Source organism: Salvelinus namaycush, chromosome 25 (genome assembly GCF_016432855.1).
Source record: "Salvelinus namaycush isolate Seneca chromosome 25, SaNama_1.0, whole genome shotgun sequence".
Taxonomy (NCBI): Eukaryota; Metazoa; Chordata; class Actinopteri; order Salmoniformes; family Salmonidae; genus Salvelinus; species Salvelinus namaycush.
Window position 1 is genome coordinate 13,907,886 of NC_052331.1, and position 22,412 is coordinate 13,930,297.

General features: G+C 43.8%; 1 protein-coding gene across 1 annotated transcript in view; it reads right to left on the reverse strand.

The window, feature by feature from the left end:
- Positions 1-22,412, reverse strand: part of LOC120020277 (arf-GAP with GTPase, ANK repeat and PH domain-containing protein 3-like) — a 241,098-nt gene that overhangs the window by 43,164 nt on the left and 175,522 nt on the right. Inside the window, exons 12-13 of the mRNA XM_038963827.1 lie at positions 20,977-21,150; positions 5,767-5,928 (exon numbers count right to left, since the gene is read on the reverse strand). Of these exons, the coding sequence (XP_038819755.1) occupies positions 5,767-5,928; positions 20,977-21,150 (336 nt within the window). The remainder of the gene's footprint in view (positions 1-5,766; positions 5,929-20,976; positions 21,151-22,412) is intronic.

Genomic DNA, 22,412 nt, shown 5'->3' on the forward strand with positions numbered 1-22,412 from the left:
TCTGGGCTCCAGGGACAGCTTTGCGAAATGAAACAGAGATGTACGGTATTGTCCGGGGAGGGAGTCAATGACAAAACAAAGTATTGAGATAAATACCCACTATTAGCACAGGGCTGTTAAACCTCCATTTCCTAATCCTCTGCTGGACTCCAGAAGACATTGACACTGAACACACAGAGGTGGAGGAGTCTGGGTATTTATGTACTATACTGTATAACCTTAAACATACTGAGGTAGAGGGTGGGAGTGGAGGAGTCTGGGCATTATAGTATATAGTGTATACTTTATATATAACCCTTAACACACTGAGGTGGTGGAGGGAGTGGAGGATATTATTGAATGTACTTTATATCCTAACCTCACTGAGGTGGAGAGTTAGGGTTAGGGCTAAAGGATTAGGTGGGTTAGGGATTGTAAGTTTCCCGCTCTGGATATTTATATAACATATAAACATATAGACATATTTATATAAATAATAAGACGTGTTACTGGGTTACTGATAGTTGGCAGGGGATGGTTATTCTCTGTGAGATGATACAACCACATCAAGGTTTCTTCTGAACGCCCACTCTAAGAAGAGCAGGACATTTGCAATGAACATTTCTCACACCAACTAATTTTCAAACATCAGGTTATACATCTATCTCAAATTCACATGTAGCTGAGACGACACAACATGTTAAGAAATAAAAGTAACTTTCGAAAAAACAATTAGAAAACTATTTTAAAACTATTAGAGACAAACTAAACACAAACAAACTAACAATTAAAACATTACTGCTGTGTCCTTGACAAGAGCAAACGTCCTCATCTACAGTGTAAAACTGTGAAGGATCTGAACCTCCTTTCCTTCTCTCCTCATTTCCTCCCATCTTTCTCCCTCCATCTCTGCTGCCACTCCCCACTGAACACGCTGAACCCCCCATTTCAAATAATGAACATTTGATACACTTTCCTTCCTTCTTTTAAAAGAGAAATACATTAATGAAGCTCCCCTCCCTGACAGTCTGCATTAATCAGAAGGGCCTCCCCCAGAACACAAGTCTTTATCGCCCATCGATTTTCCAGTGGGTTTTTTAGGCAGGTGGCATGCGAACGGTGTGCGAGTGGCGCGTACAGAGAGCCCCGATGCCAGGCGGCTGCTGAGAAGCACATTAAAGGGCTGTCAGTTGTCTCGCTATGCATCCTGCATCATTCTTTAAGCACATGAGAAGTTCATTACACTGCACACGGTTCTGACAGTGCACTAGGATATTAGGGGCTGTGTCCGTTGTGCACTTCCTCTGAGGAAAGCGTATAGTGGAAACGCAGCCAACACAGCAAAGAGAATTCACATTGCTGCCTCTGCATGTCACACCTATACAATACTGATTTGGAGATGTATACGTTGAAAGCTAGATGCCATTGGAACTGCTCTTGACTTACATAGGAACAACTCGACTTTCAATCAATTGACTCACAATGCAGAAATTACTTTCCTGACTAAAGTGGCCCAAAATGAACCCCACATTTCTTAGATGGATCTACAAGGTTCTGTGCTAACTTTGCCAGTCTGTCTCTTCTCTCTTCAATTGAAGGTTTGCATAGGGAACGGAATTAGGAAGTATGCCCTACTGTTATTTGTAGGGACCACACGTTTTTCAATGGAAAAACTCTGTGGAGCCAAATTGAAGTCTAATTAAGGTTCAGTGGTTTTCCTGGTCATATCACATGGTCAGGAAAACTTCCCTGCCCTACTAATTTATATACATAACTGCCTGGCTAAGATATCTCCTTGGCTACAGCTCATGGTACAGACACACTGAGAAATCGGACTGCTGATAGGTATAAAACAGTAGGCCGTTCCTTCTCTTGCTAGAATAAAATGAGTCCATGCTGTGTACCGACTTGTTAACGACAAACCTGCCGTTTCTACGTGTAGAATCGCAATGCAATGAACTTGACAATTAGAGAGCACAAACCTCCATGTCAGGGAGCTGACAGAAGTGACAAGAAAGATTAAACAAATGGGCACTTTTCCCAGTGTAATCCACCACCTTTTCATCAGAATTGTTCTTACTAAAACAATATAGCTGCATGAAAATTTTATGGATCTACATCTTTTACATCTAGCTTTGTGCTTGAAAAAATATTTTTTTGTTAGGTTCAGTTTGATCATGTGCATGCTCATTAGTTAGTTAGCTAACGTTAGCTTGCTAACTGAGCCAGGCAGTCACACACACACTTCATATAGATGAATGGGGTGGTGAATGCAGCACAATGCACACAACATTAAATGCTTTACCAAGCTAGCTATCTAGCAAGATGCAGAAGATCCTTAAATTCAATCTCCATTATCCCATACTGCCAGTGCCAGTTTGGTTGCTAGCTAACGCTAGCTAAAACGGTTAGAATCGTCATCTAGCACAACATAGCTAACAGGCAGCTGCTTCAATCAAAAATGAATCCATTGTGATTATTATTATAATGTTGCTAGCTTCGCTAGTTATCTAGTTGTGGCCATCTGGTTAGTATCAACAAGGGCTTACTACAAATTCTAGCTAGCTAGCAACATTAGTTAGCTACAGTAGGCACAAGCCAAACAACCTACTGCCACCTTGTGGCCTGGAGTATTTAAACGAAGCAAATCGGAGTTAAAACTGTTCTATGTGAATAACAAAAAGTTAACTGCCGACACTGGGCAGATGCGCAAAGTACCTTTTCGGCAGTCAGATGTCTCAGTGTGTCTGACCCTCTCAAGGCTCCCTCACACATCCTGTTCTTCCTATGTTGACAAAACTGATTGCTCACCTTAAAACGCTCTGTATTTTGGACTGTATTCCAGGGCTCTGATTTCCCTGTAAATGAGATAAACTGATAGCAATTTATTCAAGGATCCAACCTCTCCTTCCCTCCCTCCCTCTCTCCCCTTCATTCAAGAGACACAACCTGCATCCTACACTTGAGTGATTTCGATATTTAAGCAATATGTCTGTATTCCGGAAGCGTTCAGTAGAACAGACAAGCTGATGCTAATAGAAAATCTTAGAAGAGAAGGAGAGAGAGGTAAAAAAAAAAAAAAGTAAGAAATAAACGTGCTTCTTTGACGGAGAACAAAACTTTCTGAATCCGCACGTTTCCATTGACACCACATGCTGAACAGCATTTACAGGTCTAACTATGATCACTTATCCACATTTATAGCAGAAAGTTCGTAATTTTAAAACACGTGGACACATTTCAATGATTCCAAGCTACTGTATATGGAACAGATCTAAAGGTTGGGACGGACGTTGAGACGGGCTAATGTCCACTAATGATTCCCTCAATGCAATGTGACGAGGTGAATCCACCCAGTTTCCCAAGTCCCTAATGATAGCCATCCCTCATTCAAGCCCCTAAGACCATTATTGGAGTGATTCTGATAGTGTTGGTCCATTAGGGTCTAAAATCTTGTTTGGTTTCTCTTTCAGGATGATACAGGGCATTGTGGGTAAGCTTACTTAGGAAAAAACACACTGAACAAAAATATGAAACGCAACATACAACAATTTCAAAAGATTTTACTGAGTTACAGTTCATAAGGAAATCAGTCAATTGAAATGAATTCATTAGGCCCTAATCTATGGATTTCACATCACTGGGAATACAGTTATGCATTTGTATAGTCAGATACCTTAAAAAAAAAGAAGGTAGGGGCGTGGATCAGAAAACCAGTCTAGCTGGTGTGACCACCATTTGCCTCATACAGCGCAACACATCTCCTTTGCATAGAAGCTGTTGACTGTGGCCTGTGGAACGTTGTCCCACTCCTCTTCAAAGGCTGTGCGAAGTTGCTGGATATTGGCGGGAACTAGAACACGCTGTCGTACACGTCGATCCAGAGCATCCCAAACATGCTCAATGGGTGACATGTCCGGTGAGTATGAAGGCCATGGAAGAACTGGTACATTTTCAGCTTCCAGGAATTGTGTACAGATCCTTACGACATGGGGCAGTGCATTATCATGCTGAAACATGAAGTGATGGATGAATGGCATGACAATGGGCCTCAGGATCTCTTCACGTTATCTCTGTGCATTCAAATTGCCATCGATAAAATGCAATTGTGTTCATTGTCCGTACCTTATGCCTGCCCATACCATATGGAGCACTCTGTTCACAACCTTGACATCGGCAAACCGCTCGCCAACACAGCACAATACACGTGGTCTGTGGTTGTGAGGCCGGTTGGACGTACTGCCAAATTCTATAAAACAACGTTGGAGGCGACTTATGGTAAAGAAATTAACATTCAATTATCTGGCAACAGCTCTGGTGGACATTCCTGCAGTCAGCATGCCAATTGCACCACCCCTTAAAACTTGAGACATCTGTGGCATTGTGTTGTGTGACAAAATTGCTAATTTTTGAGTGGCCTTCTACTGTCCCCAGCACAAGGTGCACCTGTGTAATGATCATGCTGTTTAATCAGCTTCTTGATATGCCACACCTGTCTGGTGTATGGACTATATTGGCCAAAGAGACATGCTCAGTAACAGGGATGTAAACAAATTTGTGCACAGCAGAATATATATATATTTTTGTGCGTATGGAACATTTCGGGGATCTTTTATTTCAGTTCATGAGACATGGGACCAGCACTTTACATGTTGTGTTTATATTTTTGTTCAGTGTATATATAATTTTGAGTTGCACACCCCCAAGTTTGCTGGATGTCCTTTGGGTGGTGGACCATTCTTGATACACACGGGAAACTGTTGAGCGTGAAAAACCCAGTAGCATTGCAGTTGTTGGCACAAACCTGTGTACCTGGCACCTACTACCATGCCCCACTCAAAGGTACTTCAATATTTTGTCTTTCATTAACCTGTCTCCTCCCCTTCATCTACTCTGATTGAAGTGGATTTAAGAAGTGATATCAATAAGGGATCATAGGTGATTATCTAGGTTCACCTGGTCAGTCTGTCATGGAAAGAGCAGGTGTTCTTAATGTTTTGTACTCTCAGTGTACGTTAAATACTGTCAAATCAATACAAAGCATTCCTCTCTACTCCTATGGAAAAAAAGGGGTAAGAACGATCCAAGACAGGCCCAAATATCTGAGATAGAGAAGCACAATGACCACACTAACCTATCTTTGACATTGAAACTACTTTACCAACATATCAACAACAGTGCTGGTGATCCGTGCTTGAAACGTTGTGGTCAGTGGTCCCATTCAAACTGGAATGGGCGTGTGTCAGTGAAACCATTATAAAAGCGTAATGATTATAAATACTAAGCGTCATTAAGGAGGCGTCGGTGCCAATGCTGTTGCTATGCAGCGTATCAATCATGTTGATTGATCATCTCTGGCTCCAGTGACATCAGTTTTATGGCCTTAGAGATGGGACTGTGTTTTCACAATGCCATCCAATTAGAGCTGTCCATTCATCATCAGACTGGAGAATCATTATTAATTGGGCAGAGGGGTGGCTGCCACTCCCCTGCTGAGCTGAGGAGAGATCCACAGCTTCTGGAGCTCAGGGCGGTTGGTTCACACTATGGCTAAAGACTGGAGAACATTAGGGGCGACTATACATAGACATGCACTTCAATAAGGTATGCTAACCAGATGTACTAAGTTTGCACCTTTTTGTCAGGAAGCTTGCTGTTTCAGAATGTTTTAACTGGTTTTAGAATGTTTCTCTATTGTTGCAGACTGTTTCTGAGTCGTTTTAGATTGTTTTGACGAGTTTGCAGAACGAGTGTCTTCTAGAACTCCTAGCCTAACTTCTGGCTTACCTTCATTGCCTGTAGACGGCCCGTCTGGCTTGGTGATGCCCGTGCTCTTTTTCCGTCTGTGTTTCTTGCGGTTGGCGTGAGGTGAGGGGGGAGGCTCCAGCTTGGGACTGGTAGCACTGCCCACTCCAGAGCTGCAGGTTAGGGGCTCGCCCATCCCGTTGGCTGTGGAAAGACGTAGAAAATCACTGATCAGTAAGAGAAACCATAATCAACTATACTTTTGACAGGTTACGTACAAGATGTTTCATACTGTGTAAATACACAAACAGAAACATATTACATTTGGATTTCTAGAAGGGAAAGACGGAAGGCTATGATTCATGAGATATTGACTAGTGATGATGTACCATGTATTATAAGAAACACCCGAGTGTTAATTCCTACCAACCAAACGAACGCAAAGTGATCACAATGAAAAAGATGTCAACCCAGCACTCCGATACTAGTGGTCGAAAAGTATCTGTACTGCTGTGGCTTTAGAGCAGATGAAGGAAAGACAGACAGGTATGGGGGCAGGTCAGCTAACAAATGGTTAGTTAGGTTAGCCTCAGGCCAAGCTCTCTATATGACTGTCAGTGAGTGACAGGGGGCTAAGAGCCAGCTTAGTTTCTGGTAAGGTATTTTATAAATGTGATATTAACCTGCGCCACCGTTGGGCAGAGATGAGAGAGGGATAGCGGGCTGAAGGGATAGAGGGGGGTGTCAGCTTGCCATCTTTCTGGTTTCCTGACATTTGACATCACTTTCCTTCTTCTTTTCCCCCTCAGGATGCCATTATGAGTCCTCGGAGAGATGGGGGCCGGGGGCCTCAGGGGTCGGGGAGAGGGAGGGAGGCAGCGAGGGTCGGGGCCAGTCCATGAGCCCCATATTGCTCTCCACCCCGTGTGGAGAGCAGGCAGGATCCTCCATTGTCTACCATCAAAAGCTCATTGTAGTGTGGCAAACGCCATTCATTTTGCCTTCCCTCTTCCCTCCGCACCTTCCCAGCCGCAGGGGAGGAGGGCGGTAGACAAGAGAGAAGGCGGCTTGGATCAGGGATTATTGCTGTTGTTGTTGCCAGTTGCACATACTCTAATGCCACCACTGTCGCTGGTTGTGCCATTAGCCACTAGTGTACAACATCAGACATTAGGCCTAATTTGGTCAATACCTTACGGGAGATGGGGCTGTGTTGGAGGGAGGAGAGGGATGTGGGATGGGCTCAGCAGGGGGTGAAGGATGTTAAAGTGGAGGATACTGGAGATCTTTAAAAGGCCTCAGGCGGCCAGGTTGGAGAGTGGGATCACAAATATAGGAACTAACACACTATTAGGCATACATATGTGCTTGGGATTCTTTTAGTTATCATTGATGTACATCAAAAAACGATGCATCATGTGTCTCTACCAATACATCCAGTATACCTGCAGTATACCTGCTAGTTGAATTATCAGAATAATATTTACATTTCGATTGTTCTTGATCTTATTTCACATAGATAATAGTCAAACGTGGACAAATTTCTAGAGGAAAGACACCAAAAACACCAAAAACAACAAAGACTGATTATTGATTATAGCACCTTAATAGATGCTGCTGGTTTAATAAAGTATATAGTGACTGTGACACTCAGTGCTGGCCTAGCCTACTATATCACCAGTCCTCTCCCTCGCTCTCCCCTCCTCTACTCACCGGGTGGTTTTGAATGGCAGAGGAGCCATACATGTAGCCATGGCGTCTGTTTCAATTTCCCTGCTTCTCCCACAACAGCCCCCCTGAGACCAGTCATTAGCTGGGCGCAGACAGCTGGGGGCACAGGGGTCCACAGAGTACCCCCCTCCCTCCCTCCCCCTTTACCCCAGCGTCTGTCCCGCCAGCACAGCTCCGTATGGCAGCTCTGAGAGGAGAACGAAGGGGCCCCAACCCTCCAACCTTGTCCAACTCTGGATGATGACAGGCAGCATTTGTTTAATGTGGCTTGAGGTGAAAGGGGAGGCCACCCCTCTGGGGGCCCCGTCGTGTCATAAATACTTCTAATTATCAATTTTTGCCCCCAATGTTGTGGAACATGACCCATGATCCGCTGCTCTGCCCTGCACCTGAAACATGGGTCATATTCATCAGGGCACACCGTAGCAAAACGTTTTGCGACGGAAAACAAATATGAGGTTGAAATACATTGCCGTTTGTCTTTGGCTCAGACTTTCCTGCCATTGACTCAATAGGTGAAATATGTTAATCTGTGAAGCTACATCCATTGGAGCCATATGATTACAAACTATTACAAAGCCATTGATAGTTGTGTGTAGACAAAATGCTATTACTCACTGATAAGAGCCTGTTAAACCACGCATACACATAAATGAGCAACGCCGTGACCCCACTCTCCGAGGGTCTCTCAGGGAGAGTTGTGACATGCAAAAAACGCATTTCCAATACACACATGCATATTAATACACACTTGTACATGTGTGAAATAGGACAAATATAATCACCCACCAAATTATAATTTTTATAGTGCAGAGTGAAAGTAAACGCACACATTGTAGTCTTCACATTTAGCTGCCTTAAAATGTAATCTAAAAAGGGACCTCCACATTTTAAAAGTGAAATAATGTTATTAAATGTAACTTTTCACCTGGGCTTTGCTCCTTTCATATTTATTTTGATCCGGACAAACTCCCCAGTCCCTGCCGATGACAAGCACACCCATAACATGATGCTGCCTCCACGATACTTGAAGGTACAAAGGGTTTCACTCTGTGTTGTGTTTTATTGGATTTGACCCAAACCTGTAGTTTTTAATTGAGGGCAAAAATGTATTTGCGGTGTTGTCTTGCAGTATTAAATCAACTTTTATTGGTTGTGTACACAGATGTGCAGAGATAAGCTAATGTTTCTAGCTCCAACAGTGCAGTAATATCTAGCAATACACACATATTCCAAAAAACAAACAAACTACAGTATAAAGAAATATCAATGAGCAATATCAGAACGAGTGAATGAGTATATGTATGTATGTATGTATGTATGTATGTATGTATGTATGTATGTATGTATGTATGTATGTATGTATGTATGTATGTATGTATGTATGTATGTATGTATATACAGTACCAGCCAAACGTTTGGACACACCTACTAATTCAAGGGTTTTTCTTTATTTTTACATTTTTTCTGCATTGTAGAATAACACATATGGAATCATGTAGTAACCAAAAAAGTGTTAAACAAATCAAAATATATTTTAGATTGTAGATTCATCAAAGTAGCCACCCTTTGCCTTGATAACACTTTTGCACACTCTTGGCATTCTTTCATCCAGCTTCATGAGGAAGTTATCTGGAATGCATTTCAATTAACAGGTGTGCCTTCTTAAAAGTTACTTTGTGGAATTTCTTTCCTTCTTATTGCATTTGAGCCAATCAGTTGTGTTGTGACAAGGTAAGGGGGTATACAGACGATAGCCCTATTTGGTAAAAGACCAAGTCCATATTATGGCAAGAACAGCTCAAATATGCAAAGAGAAATGACAGTAAATCATTACTTTAAGACATGAAGGTCAGTCAATATGGAAAATTTCAAGAACTTTGAAAGTTTCTTCAAGCGCAGTCGCAAAAACCATCAAGAGCTATGATGAAACTGGCTCTCATGAGGATCGCCACAGGAAAGCAAGACTCAGAGTTACCTCTGCTGCAGTGGATAAGTTCATTAAAGCTACCAGCCTCAGAAATCGACAATTAACTGCACCTCAGATTACCAGCCCAAATAAATGCTTCACAAAGTTCAAGTAACTGACACATCTCAACATCAACTGTTCAGAGGAGACTGCGTGAATCAGGCCTTCATGGTCGAATTGCTGCAAAGAAACCACTACTGAAGGACACCAATAAGAAGAAGAGACTTGCTTGGGCCAAGAAACACGAGCAATGGACTTTAGACCGGTGCAAATCTGTCCTTTGGTCGGATGAATCCAAATTTTAGATTTTTGGTTCCAACCGCCATGTCTTTGTGAGGCGCAGAGTAGGTGAACGGATGATCTCCGCATGTGTGGTTTCCACCGTGAAGCATGGAGGAGGAGGTGTGATGGTGTGGGGGTGCTTTAGCATTCTTCAGCGATATGACATCCCATGTTGTTTGCGCTTAGTGGGACAATCATTTGTTTTTCAACAGGACAATGACCCAAAGCACTCCTCCAGGCTGTGTAAGGTCTATTTTACCAAGAAGAAGAGTGATGGAGTGCTGCATCAGATGACCTGGACTCTACAATCACCCAAACTCAACTCAATTGCAATGGCTTGGGATGAGATGGACCGCAGAGTGAAGGAAAAGCAGCCAACAAGTGCTCAGCATATGTGGGAACTCCTTCAAGACTGTTGGAAAAGCATTCCAGGTGACTAACTCCTGAAGCTGGTTGAAAGAATGCCAAGAGTGTGCAAAGCTCAAATTCAAGGCAAAGGGTGGCTACTTGGATGAATCTAAAATAGATTTCAATTTGTTTAATACTTTTATGGTTACTACATGATTACATATGTGTTATTTCATAGTTTTGATGTCTTCACTATTATTCTAATATGTATTAAATAGAAAAAAATAAAGAAAAACCCTTGAATGAGTAGGTGTGTCCAAACTTTTGACTGGTACTGTATATACACACTATAAAATGCATTCGGAAAGCATTCAGATACATTGACTTTTTCCACATTTTGCTACGTTACAGCCTTATTCTAAGATAGATTAAATAGTGTATTTTTCCTCATCAATCTACACACAATACCCCATAACGACAACCTTTTTGAAAAATAATGACTTTTTGCAAATGTATTAAAAATAAATAACAGAAATATCTTATTTACATAAGTATTCAGACCCTTTACTATGACCTTTTACGATCATCCTTGAGATGTTTCTACAACTTGATTGGAGTCAAATTAAATTGTTGGACATGATTTGGAAAGGCACACATCTGTCTATATGAAGATCCACAGTTGACACGACCAATGGACATTAGACCGGTGGAAATCCTTTGGTCTGAGGAGTCCAAATTTGAGATTTTTGGTTCCAACCGCTGTGTCTTTGTGAGTCGCAGAGTAGGTGAACGCTCCCACAGTTGTCTGTCACGGCCGTCGTCGGAAGGAGACCAAGGTGCAGCGTGGTGAGCGTACATTTTCCTTTTATTTAAAATGTCGCCAACAAGAAACAAAGAAACGACCGTGAAGCTTAACAGGGCTATAGTGCCACTAACAAAGATAACTACCCACAAACACCAAAGGAAAAAAGGCTGCCTAAGTATGATTCCCAATCAGAGACAACGATAGACAGCTGTCCCTGATTGAGAACCATACCCGGCCAAAACATAGAAATACAAAACATAGAAATAAAGAAACTAGAATGCCCACCATAGTCACACCCTGGCCTAACCAAAATAGAGAATAAAAGCCTCTCTATGGCCAGGGCGTGACAGTACCCCCCCCCCCCCCCCCCCAAAGGTGCGGACTCCGGCCGCAAAACCTGACTCTATAGGGGAGGGTCCGGGTGGGCATCTATTCACGGCGGTGGCTCCGGTGCGGGACGTAGACCCCGCTCCACCTCTGGCTCCCCCCACTTTGGTGGCGCCTCTGGTGCGGGGACCCTCGTCGCCGACCCCAGACTGGGGACCCTCGCCGCAGGCCCCGGACTGGGATCCCTCGCCGCAGGCCCCGGACTGGGGACCCTCGCCGCAGGCCCCGGACTGGGGAGCCTCGCCGCAGGCCCCGGACTGTGGACCGTCGCCGGAGGCTCCGGACTGGAGACCGTCGTTGGAGGCTCCGGACTGGCCCGTGGAGCAGGCACAGGATGAACCGGGCTGTGGGGGAGCACTGGAGATCTGGTGCTTCTCCTTGTCACCACTCCTCCAGGCTGAATGCCCACTTTGGCCCGGCACCTCCAGAGCGCAGGCACAGGTCGAACCGGGCTGTGGGGGAGCACTGGAGATCTGGTGCTTAGACCTTGCACCGCTCCTCTTGGCTGAATGCCCACTTTAGCCCGGCACGTACGGAGCGCAGGCATAGGACAAACTGGGCTGTCACAGCGCACCGGAGACACAGTGCGCAGAGCTGGCGCAGGACTCACCGGGCTGTGGAGCCGCACTGGAGGTCTGGAGCGTAGAGCTGGCACAAGACGTGCAGGGCTGGGGAGGCGCACAGGAGGCCTGGTGCGTGGGGCTGGCACAGGACGAGTATGGAGAGCTGACTCAGGTGACATTAACCTGAGGACACGCTCCGTAGGGCGAATGTCATGCCTCATGCACCAACACAGCAGCTCTCTCCTAACTCTCTCCTCCAATCTCACCAGCAACTCCTTAACTGTCTCTGCTTCTCTCCCCTCCAAGTTCACCTTCTTCTCCCCGACTGGCTCTGGTTCCAACCTCGGCTCCGCCGACCGTCCCGTGTGCCCCCCCCAAAAAATATTTTGGGGCTGCCTCTCCTGGCCACGCTGCTTGGTCCTTTGGTGGTGGGTAGTTCTGTCACGGCCGTCGTTGGAAGGAGACCAAGGTGCAGCGTGGTGAGCGTAGATTTTCCTTTTATTTAAAATATGGCAAACAAAACAAGAAACGACTGTGAAGCTTACTAGGGCTATAGTGCCACTAACAAAGATAACTACCCACAAACACCAAAGGAAAAAAGGCTGCCTAAGTATGATTCCCAATCAGAGACAACGATAGACAGCTGTCCTTGATTGAGAACCATACCCGGCCAAAACATAGAAATGTAAAACATAGAAATAAAGAAACTAGAATGTCCACCCTAGTCACACTCTGGCCTAACCAAAATAGAGAATAAAAGCCTCTCTATGGCCAGGGCGTGACATTGTCAGGGCATGTCAGAGCAAAAACCAAGCCATGAGGCCTAAGGAATTGTCCGTAGAGCTCCAAGACAGGATTGTGTTGAGGCACAGATCTGGGGAAGGGTACCGAAAAACGTCTGCAGCATTTAAGTTCCCGAAGAACACAGTGGCCTCCATCATTCTTAAATGGAAGAAGTTTGGAACCACCAAGACTCTTCCTAGAGCTGGCTGCCTGGCCAAACTGAGCAATCAGGGGAGAAGGGCCTGGGTCAGGGAGGTGACCAATAACCCGATGGTCACTCTGACAGAGCTCCAAAGTTCCTCTATGGAGATGGGAGAACCTTCCAGAAGGACAACCATCGCTGCAGCACTCCACCGATAAGGCCTTGTGGTAGCGGCCAGACGGAAGCCACTCCTCAGTAAAAGAAACATGACAGCCCGCTTGAAGTTTGCCAAAAGGCGCCTAAAGGACTCTCAGACTATGAGAAACAAGATTCTCTGGTTTGATGAAACCAAGATTGAACTCTTTGGCCTGAATGCCAAGCGTCACATCTGGAGGAAACCTGGCACCATCCATATAGTGAAGCATGTTGGTGGCAGCATCATGCTGTGGGGATGTTATTGAGCGGCAGGATTGAGGGAAGATGGGAGACTAGTCAGGATCGAGGAAAAGATGAACGGAGCAAAGTAAAGAGAGACCCTTGATGAAAACCTGCTCCAGTGCGCTCAGGTCCTCAGACTGGGGGCGAAGGTCCACCTTCGAACAGGACAACGACCCTAAGCACACAGCCAAGACAACGCAGGAGTGGCTTTGGGACAAGTCTCTGAATGTCCTTGAGTGGCCCAGCCAGAGCCCGGACTTGACCCTGAAGACCCTCTCCCTCTGGAGAGACCTGAAAATAGCTGTGCAGCAACACTCCCCATCTAATTGGCGTGAGAGGATCTGCAAAGGAATGGGGAAAACTCTCCAAATACAGGTGTGCCAAGCTTGTAAATGTGATATTTCAGTTTTCTATTTTTAAAACATTTTCTTTTCTAAAAAACAGTTTTTGCTTTGTCATTATGGGGTATTGTGTGTAGATTGATGAGGGAAAAATCAATTTCATACATTTTAGAATAAGGCTGTAACGTAACAAAATGTGCAAAAAGTCAAGGGGTCTGAACATTTTCCAAAGGCATTGTATTTATATATATAGTGTGTATAGACAGTACGGACAGTATATGAATAGAAAATGTGTTTATGGCAGTAGTTATATTGGATGAGTAATGACTAGAATACAGTATATACATATAAAGTGGGTAAAACAGTACGTAAACATTAGTGACCAGTATTCAATGACTATCAAATCAAAGTTTATTTGTCACGTGCTGCTTACTTACAGGCTCTAACCAATAGTGCAAAAAAGGTATTAGGTGAACAATTGGTAAGTAAAGAAATAAAAACAACAGTAAAAAGACAGTGAAAAATAACAGTAGCGAGGCTATATACAGTAGCGGGGCTACATACAGACACCGGTTAGTCGGGCTGATTGAGGTAGTATGTTCATGTAGATATGGTTAATGTGACTATGCATATATGATGAACAGAGAGTAGCAGTATCGTAAAAGAGGGGTTGGCGGTTGGTGGGTGGCGGGACACAATGCAGATAGCCCGGTTAGCCAATGTGTGGGAGCACTGGTTGGTCGGCCCAATTGAGGTTGTATGTACATGAATGTATAGTTAAAGTGACTATGCATATATGATAAACAGAGAGTAGCAGCGGCGTAAAAAGAGGAGTTGGGGGGGGGCACATAATGCAAATAGTCCGGGTAGCCATTTGGTTACCTGTTCAGGAGTCTTATGGCTTGGGGGTAAAAACTGTTGAGAAGCCTTTTCGTCCTAGACTTGGCACTCCGGTACCACTTGCCATGCGGGTGTAGAGAGAACAGTCTATGACTGGGGTGGCTGGGGTCTTTGACAATTTTTAGGGCCTTCCTCTGACACCGTCTGGTGTAGAGGTCCTGGATGGCAGGCAGCAGAGCCCCAGTGATGTACTGGGCCGTGACGAGCTAAATTGGGTTCAAGTCCGGGCTCTGGCTGGGCCACTCAAGGACATTCAGAGACTTGTCCCAAATGTACACATAGTCATTGAATGACTATGTCAGCAGTCTCTAAGGTGCAGGGTAGAGTACCGGGTGGTAGCCGGCTAGTGATGAATGTTTAACAGTCTGATGGCCTGGAGAGAGAAGCTGTTTTTAAGTCTCTCTGTCCCAGCTTTGATGCACCTGTACTGTCTCCACCTTCTAGATGGTAGCAAGGATGAACAGGCTGTTGTTCGGGTGACTGGGGTCCTTGATACTTAACATTACAATTTACATTTTCACTGTCATCCAAGCCAGTAATGTGGAGTGAATGCAATGTTGTCGATCCCTTCCTTTGTATTTTCAAGTATTGTGGTGGCAGCATCTCGTTATGGCTATGCTCGTCACCGACAGAGACTGGGAAGTTTGATAGGATCAAAATAAATATGAAAGGAGCAAAGCCGAGGTAAAAAGTTTGCCTCAGTCATCAGGAAACTTAACCCTGGAATTATGCCAAAGACAAAGACAGAATGGCTTTCCAAGAGGTATTGAGTGTTCCTGAATGGTCCAGGTTTGAATATAGCTGTCCATCAATGATTCCTAACAAAAGTTAGGGACAAAAACAACGGGTATACAGTATGTTGCCCTAAGAGTTGGTAGAATCTTGTTCAAAATGATGCACAGCTGTAATGGCGTTCAAACGTGATTCCACCAAGTATTAACTCTTGGGGTGTTCAGACACACACAATCAATACATCCTCATCTTATATCTCTTAGTCATTTTTCTTTCACTTTGAAAATGCAGATTAGGTTGTGTAGATCTGTAGGGGGGAAAAATATATCCCTTTTTAAATCCCATTTTAAGGCAGCAAAATGTGAAGACTGTGCAAGGGGTGTGTAGACTTCCACTAGCGACGGTATCAGGGCCAGCACCAGAACTAATCAGTTGGACAGCCATTTGATTTCCATACTAGAACCATTGGGCCTCGAGGGACCCCCCTTCAAGCTAATGAGCATTCTGACTGCAACATTCTAACAGTGTAATTAATACATTTCATATGTGCTATCGCAAAAATAATAATTTGGTTGTGTTTATGAAGGTCTTAAGTAACATTAGAATACAAAATACATATGTTTCAAATAACACAAATTATGAAAACATCAGCAGCCTAAACATCGTCATAAGCGCCAAGTGTACTTGATAATAGTGAAAATCTGTACCAAAGCAATAATGGCATTATAATGATTATAAGTGTAGATATGACAGTAGTCAAAAATGGTAAATTATTGCCAGCTCGTGCTTACATGGTGTACGTCTTCACACAATGTCATCAGTTGGAGTGTGTCCATGTCACATAAACAATGTCATCAGTTGGAGTGTGTCCATGTCACATAAACAATAAAAGCTGGTGTGTGCGTGGCCGATGTTGTTTTTGAATTAAGACGGACGGCATGCTCTCTCAGTGATGACATTTTGTGCTGATAATCGGCCCGTAACATTGTCACCGGCTTTTTCTATCCAAGCAGTACCGTCCCTTCCTCTCTCTTATCTCATCGGTGGTGGCGCGGGCAACTGCTCAGTGTATACCGTTATGGCTTTTTAGCGCTTAGGCTTCGGAGGTGTAGGTTCAGGCTCAGAATCAGAATCATCAGAGATGTCATAATGAATCATTTCTTCCCCACCATCTGAGTCATTTTCATTCAGATTTTGTAGCAACGATAACGCAGCATGTGCATCCATTTGTGTTGGTCTTCTTGCCGTTGTAAATGATGTACATGCTCATTTTGTACTACAAGTAGGCCAGAGTAGACTGATAAGACTGCTTGGATCTGGTGGACTGATATAGGGTACATACCATTTTCAGTTTATAATTAGAATAGATCAATACAACAGAATGGCCTGCCCTGTTCTTCATTCACAATGGGTGATTACATAATTATGCATCGTTCACTACCCCTCGCTCATCAACTCACCAATTCTTCTCCTTTCTCCCCATCATACCTTACTTCATTGATTTAATCTGTTGCTATATGTGTGTAATTAGTTTTGGTATAGTTTAGGTTCAGTTTTGAGGCAATTATCGGCGTGATTATCAACTGGGCACGGCACCTTCAACTATCGGGAGAAGGAGAGGATCAGGCCCTACTGTCGTAAGAAGGAGGGGCAATGGGGGAAAACCATTTAAAAAACGACATGCCCTCCCAAAACTGGTTATAACAACGAAAGTGTGTTTTAAAGAGAAGTCAAGGACAGAGTGGGGCATGACTTAAAAAATGTCAGAGTAATAAAAAAACAACAATGAGCAGTCCAACTGACTGCTTTAGTGGTTCTAGTGTGGGTTTTATAGTAAATACATGTCATTTAACTGTAAAATTACCTTTTAATGTGGCATGAACACAACCAGTCATGATGGTCAAACACAACCAGTCTGGGGTTCAAAAAGTAGGTGACCTTTGCACGTTTGTCCAAAAATAATTCCAGCATCCAAACAGTGCACTATGCACCCACCAACTTTCCTTCAATTCCCAAGTGGCTGAAACTACTATCTTACCAGAGAAAGCATCTGAGAGAGCGAAACAGCACCCCTCTGTCTTACTATATGTAACCCATGTATCTGATGCTGTATGGACAAAAAGAGTATGACATGTTGCCGTCCTTAGCGTTTAATTAGCATACTCTTTTTGTCCATACAGCATCAGATACATGGGATACACATACTGACAGAGGGATGCTGTTTTGCTCGCTCTGATGATTTATATGACATTGATGCGTATTTATGTCTGCGCATATCTTGGTCAAAAAAATTATCTATATTTTTATAATTTTATTTGGACGGGCAAAAAGATACGGTAGAGCGGGCCGGGCCCCGTAAGGCCCACCCATAACGCCAGCCTTGAACTGTATCAGAGGTTACCTGGCTCATCTGAAGTCCTCCTCAATTCAAAGCGATCCAAATCTGATGGATCACATTCAATTTACCATAATAAAACTTAGCAGGAACGGCGCCGCCGAATGGCTCTCTGTTTAAAATGGAGGTTCTGTAGCCTACTGTTATGAGCCGCTCAGAGAGTTCACTTTGGCGTTATTAGCTAGTGGTTATGAGGGGCTGTCGGGAGCGAGAGAGCGAGGAAGCGAACAGCGGTAATGAGGCGCGCTGAGGATCAGGAGTCTCTCTCTCCTCTCAGCTAAGTGCCATGCAGCCTCTCTCAGCTTCTCCTCTGCTTTCCTCTCCTGGGCATGCGGGTACTGTGGAATAGGTATCAGGGCTAACCTGTGATTACAGTTTATTACACTCCCGCCAGGGAGATGACAGTTTAAACATGCTTCATGATGAAGACTGTGGACGAGACAAAGAGAGGGCTAACAGCTCGCTAACTGCCATAGAGAGTTGAAAAGAGAGAGAAAGTGAAAGATAGAGGAACAGAATGAGAGAGAGAAGTTTTCATTTCATTTGTAAACGCGTAATTCGAGAGGCTCTGGGAGCACTGTGATTTTGCCGGTAGGTCACTTGACACAGCAGCAGCTCACTGCCTGTCCTCAATCAACGACGTCGGCTGCAATTAATGGCAAAAATTAGAAACAATCACCGCTTCCCCCTTATTATCCTCAATTAGAATTCACTAATCAAGGCCTGATCGCGCTCTGCTGCTCTCTTAAAACTAAATGTAAAACTTCATTACGGACCTGGCGTGGAAATCAAACTCCACATGCAACACGCTCTCCAGTACCCGATGGGAGGGCAGAGTAGAGTTACAGCAGTACACAGTGAGGGAACCTGACGAACAGAACTGCCTGGTCCTGCATTCACTTACGCATTTGCCTTCGCACTGAAATACCTTCACCAGAGAAGCCTGGGTGAATACCTTTAAAACATACACTGATGGTGTATACACCTACTTCAGTGTACAAAAATAAATAACTCTCACACCCTCAGACTCGGTCAAACTGTTTCCTGTTTCCCAGATGCTCCCTGTTAGTAGGACACTACATATTGTACAACAACAAAACTTTGACAGGGGGTCACTGTTCGTAAAAATATCACAGCACTTAGGTGCCAGTTGAGTCTATTTCTCACTGAATCTAGGCATAAAGGATGAAGTATATGAAGGAGAGAAAAAACAAGCCTTGTGCAGACCCAGATTAAGAGGGTTCTCTTTTGAATTGCGAAGCAATAGACAAAATGGGGCTGAGATTGAATCAAAAGCCTGCGTTCAATATTCAAGAGATGTAGCTAGCTCCCCATGCGTCTCCTTCTGCCTCTCCCTCAATAGGTTTACAAATGAGGACATTCTTTAAATAATATGGAAATGGTTACCTGGGCTAAGATACATTTTATACTTCAGCCTATCTGCTTTTTTTCTATTTTCATTTGGCTTCTCCAGAGAACCATGTTTTATGTTAACTTGAAACCGTGACGAAGGATAATGGAGTGATTGGGGGCGTGTTGACGTCTATTCAAATAGTAAAACATGAAGGGTCTGAACGGTGGACCGCCCACCTATTGATTATTGAAGAAACCACTAGAGGGTAAAATAAAGGGGTCACAATTAAATCAAGTATTATGTTGTTACCTTCTAGTCCTCCAGTCACATATCATATTGGATGACCGTATCCTGCTACACGTTTTAATTCAGATTCTCTATTTATAGGGGAGGCAAATGGTTCTGGCATACTCAAAGAATGCTTGTAAAATGTCAATAAAAACACAAAAAAATCTCCTTAAAGTCTACTTGTTTTCAAGTTTTAAAGCCCTTCTGAATTTCCCCATTGTATGGAATTGGCAATGCAAGAACAGGGGACAAAGTAACATATTTACCCTTTGATGTGACTTCTCTAATATATCTATAATTTTCAGCTCATTTGGCTCATTCGTGGTTACCTTAAAGAGAACCATTTAAATAATTGAAAAAAAGAGAGTAATGGAGGGAATTGCAAATCTGGTCTAGGAGAAGTCTAGATGGTAGCTAATGAGTTATGTTAATATGAAGTCAAGTCCTCTTAGTTTACCAAACAAGGACATAGATTTTAGCTGGCTGTTTAGTAAGTAGAGTGTCCATAGATTGGGATGACAGCACAGTGTTTGGCAATACACATATACAAATCACATCAACATTCACACACCACATTTACCAGACACGTGCTCCTCTCCTAAACAACATACATAACGCATGTAGCCTAGAGTACAGACACAAAAATACATGCGAAAACACACAAATATGCATGCACGCACACATGCACACTCACAGCCACACATTTATTTGAGAGGACCCCACCACGCTCTCTCCTCTAAGTAATTCTGCTTTGGGCATGCTGCTGATGGGAGAGGAGAGGGGTAGTGGGTGATGATAGAAGTGCCTGCCTTCCTGCGTCCAGGCAGAATTGATCGTTTGGCAGTTCCAAATGAGAGACGGGGCTCGTCTGCGGAACCACGAGGCCGTACGCGCAACGCAGCATTGGACTCCAGCAGCGCTCGTAAAGAGCGCTCTTTAAACTGCCGGGGCCCCTGGGAGCCCGTGGGGAGAGGGCCGCCGCCGCAACCGCACTAATGAGAACTAGCAGAGTGCAAACATGCATGGAAATGACTGTTATTCTGTTGATGTGCATTTAAGTGCTTTTTTACTGCCAACCACAAAGAGAGGGGAAATAACTGGTGATGAATGGTACCCCGGAAAGCATTCATTTTCCTATTGCGGAGAGAGAGGGGGGAGAGAGAGCGCGAGACGGAGAGAGAGAGAGAGAGAGAGAGAGAGAGAGAGTGAGAGAGAGGAGCCGACACGCATAGCGAATGTATTATTTTACTTCACTCAAGTGCGCTGACAAGGCTGTGATGGGGAGGGAGTGGAGTGAGGGTGCCGGGATGGCAAATAACCTTCGCTCACTTCCGCCGTCGTCTTTCGCTTCTGTCAGATAACAATATGCGAAAAGTCACAGCGACCAAAGCCCTGATCACCTCATTACGAAAACAAGCTTTGTTATATTCCACCAATTCCAGGTCCTATTTATTAGGCACCAAAAGGAAGAAAACTGACTGAAACAAGGAGGGACTACCTGAACTTGCCCAATAAGAATTGCTCATTTTAGTTTTCTGTTGCAAAACATTTTGCTAGTGTGGCCTAATGAATTCAACCCTGTGCACAGCTGTTGTACCAACACTGATATGACTGTACCAGATCTGTTCTGGATGTTTTCTATTGTTCATTGTGTGTCTATCTATTTCAATTACATTTAATGGCTGAGACTTCATTGAGTAAATAATGGGAGTGGAGAGGAGGAAGATAGAATGAGGGTAGAAAACAAGGAGAAAGGATGGAAGAAGAGGGCAGGGGGGTGCTCGTCAGTCTCACCGGCCCCGGTGCTTGCACTGGTGTTGATGACGGCCTCGTTCCATTGGTCGGCACTGGAAACAGAGAAGGAGCGTTGGTGCATGCTGTCCTTACTGCCACCGAAGCCCACCAGACCTCCTCCGCTGACCGAACGCTCTGACTGGAGGGATGTATTGCTGTTAGAATGGGGCGCACCTGGAAAGAGAGGGAGAGAGAAAGAGAATTTAAAATAATGTCATGCATCATCATCTCATGTACATGGAGGTGCATTTCACTGAAGTTACAAGTCTCTTTTGTAAATCCAAGTGTATGTTGCATCAAACAAGCCACACTGAGTGGATAAAACACGACATAGACTGACAAGGTGAGTCCAGGTGAAAGCTATGATCCAGCATAGTAAAATTGCACAATGCTGCCGCCACCTTCCTTGTGTTCTTTCTCCGTGTTACATGTGTAAACCCTGCTACCCCGTCTGCCTCCCCTCAGCTCCCCTCTCCCTCCGCCTCGGTCTCTAATTAGCCCTTAATTAACAAGATACACTGATCGCTAATTATCTCGCCTCATCCTTCTGACTGCCACATCCATCTCTCCCGCCGTCGGCAGGCAGGTCCCCTCTTTCTCACCGACTTCCAATCAAGCAAGCCACGGATGCCTCCCTGCCTGCCTCCCTTTACTAATTCATGGGATAGGCAGCGCAGTGTGGGGTCCTTCCCTCCTGTTCCAGTCTCAACAGCCACACAACACAACAGATCCTGACTTGACTTCTTCTATAGTTATAGTTCCACAGAATGCATATTTTCATCTAGAGTGTATATATACATATATATTTAATTTTTATTTTATTTATTAAATTAAGCCTATAATAATGATGTTCTTTTGCAACAAAATGATGTCAATTAAAACTTAATTGATTAACTATTCCTGACACTAATTCACAATCAAAATAACCAAAATAAGTCCTCCTTGGTTGATTAGGTACATTATCTACATGGTATTCATCAGTAAATCAACAGCCTTATCAAGTATGGGTTTTTATTGTCAGAGCTGCAATAAAGAATAAATACATACTATAAAAGTTGCCCATGAGAGTTTGTTACCACACACATTAAGCCCAACTAGAGATAATAGAGTGAAAGTGTAACAATACGACCTACTCCTTAGGCTGTACTAAAAACAAAAGAGAGTAATCAACTATACTATAATCTCTGCTGGATATTCTCCAAAAAATGATAGACTAGAAGCAATAATTTAGCAACAGACTAATATAACTTAATCTACTCAAAGCAAAGACTTATGAGAGGGTAGCAGTCAAAAACTTTGTTTTGGTAAAAGTTATATATTTATTTTATTAACTGTAATAAGATGACTGACAAACAGCACACACATCAGGGCCTTTTAATTTCACAATTACAAGACTTTATATAAAAAAAACAATGTTTGATTGAGGTTTAACAACA